Source organism: Chiloscyllium plagiosum, unplaced genomic scaffold (genome assembly GCF_004010195.1).
Source record: "Chiloscyllium plagiosum isolate BGI_BamShark_2017 unplaced genomic scaffold, ASM401019v2 scaf_86325, whole genome shotgun sequence".
Classification (NCBI taxonomy): Eukaryota; Metazoa; Chordata; class Chondrichthyes; order Orectolobiformes; family Hemiscylliidae; genus Chiloscyllium; species Chiloscyllium plagiosum.
The window spans coordinates 1-2,106 of record NW_025177560.1 but is presented as its reverse complement, the minus strand read 5'-3'; the positions used below and the strand labels follow the sequence as shown (position 1 = coordinate 2,106).

Genomic DNA, 2,106 nt, shown 5'->3' with positions numbered 1-2,106 from the left:
TGACATCTGCAGCTGGAAGATTTGCATCAATATCGACATCGGGGCCCTCTACTTTACCACCACCGAATCCAAACTTGGGCATTTTGAATTTGGGCATGTGGAATGATCCACTGGGACCCTTAATATCAGCCTCAGGAACATCTATATCCACCTTGGGACCTTTGATGTCACCCTTTATATCGGTAGAGGGGAGGTCTATATCGTGTTCACCTTTCACCTCTGGACCTTTGAGACTCAAATCAAAGTCAGGAACCTTGATCTTGGGCAAAGACATGGAAGGCATTGAAATATTGAAACCACTGCCTTTGGCCTCGGGTCCCTCAATATCAACTTTAGGACCTTTAATGTTGACATCTGGGCCTTTGAGATCACCCTCGAGATTAACATCTGGGACATCGACATCTGCTGTGGCCTTTGGGCCCTTGAATTTCAAATTCCAATCTGGCTTTTGAAACTTGGGTCCTGATAAATTGAAATCTGGCATTTTAAGTTTTGGGCCTTTGATTTTACCAGAGCCTCCACCAATATCTAGATCTACATCAGGTACATCAATATCACCTTCTATCTTTGGACCAGTTAGACTGACATCTGCAGCTGGAAGATTTGCATCAATATTGACATCGGGGCCTTCTACTTTACCACCACCGAATCCAAACTTGGGCATTTTGAATTTGGGCATGTGGAATGATCCACTGGGACCCTTAATATCAGCCTCAGGAACATCTATATCCACCTTGGGACCTTTGATGTCACCTTTTATATCTGCAGAGGGGAGGTCAATATCATGTTTAGCTTTTACCTCTGGGCCTTTTAGACTCAAATCAAAATCAGGAGCTTTGATCTTGGGCAACCCTATGGAAGGCATTGAAATATTGAAACCACTTCCTTTTGCATCAGGTCCCTCCATTTTGGGACCTTTAATTTTCACATTTGGTCCTTTGAGATCACCCTCGAGATTAACATCATGGACATCCACATCTCCAGTGATCTTTGGACCTTGCAGCTTGACATCAAAGTCAGGTGATTTGACTTTAGGTCCTGAAAGACTAACGTCTGGCATTTTAAACTTATGTCCTTTGATTTTACTTCCACCGCCAATGTCTACATCTACTTTGGGTACATCAACATCACCTTCTATCTTTGGACCACTTAGGCTGACATCTGCAGCAGGAACGCTGGTCTCAATATTCATACTGGGACCTTCTACTTTCCCTCCACCTATTCCGAACTTAGACATTTTAAACCGTGGCATCCGGAACTTTCCAGTGTGACCTTTGACATCAGCTTCAGGAACATCTATATTCACCTTGGCTCCTTTGATGTCACCCTTTATATCAGCAGAGGGGAGGTCAGCTTTCACATCTGGGCCTTTGAGACTCAAATCAAAATCAGGACCCTTGATTTTAGGCAATCCTATGGAAGGTATTGACATCTTGAAACCACTTCCTTTGGCCTCGGGTCCCTCAATATCAACTTTAGGACCTTTAATGTTGACATCTGGGCCTTTGAGATCACCCTCGAGATTAACATCTGGGACATCGACATCTGCTCCGGCTTTTGGGCCCCTGAATTTCAAATTCCAATCTGGCTTTTCAAACTTGGGTCCTGATATATTGAAATCTGGCATTTTAAGTCTTGGGCCTTTGATTTTACCAGAGCCTCCACCAACATCTAGATCTACGTCAGGTACATCAACATCACCTTCTATCTTTGGACCACTTAGACTGACATCTCCAGCTGGAAGATTTGCATCAATATTGACATCGGGGCCTTCTACTTTACCACTACCGAATCCAAACTTGGGCATTCTGAATTTGGGCATGTGGAATGATCCACTGGGACCCTTAATATCAGCCTCAGGATCATCTATGTCCACCTTGGGTCCTTTGATGTCACCCTTTATATCAGCAGAGGGGAGGTCAATATCCTGTTCACCTTTCACCTCTGGGCCTTTAAGACTCAAATCAAAGTCAGGAACCTTGACCTTGGGCAATGACATGGTAGGCATTGAAATATTGAAACCACTTCCTTTGGCCTCGGGTCCCTCAATATCAACTTTAGGACCTTTAATGCTGACATCTGGGCCTTTGAGATCACCCTCTAGAT

General features: G+C 44.1%; 1 protein-coding gene across 1 annotated transcript; it reads right to left on the bottom strand.

Moving 5' to 3' along the window:
• Window positions 1-4: 4 nt before the first annotated feature.
• Window positions 5-2,100, bottom strand: LOC122545374 (neuroblast differentiation-associated protein AHNAK-like; the record flags this gene model as incomplete). The annotated part of the gene is made up of 1 exon (XM_043684420.1): window positions 5-2,100. A coding segment is annotated over exon 1 (2,004 nt), but the record flags the coding sequence as incomplete, so codon positions are not given.
• Window positions 2,101-2,106: the final 6 nt, after the last annotated feature.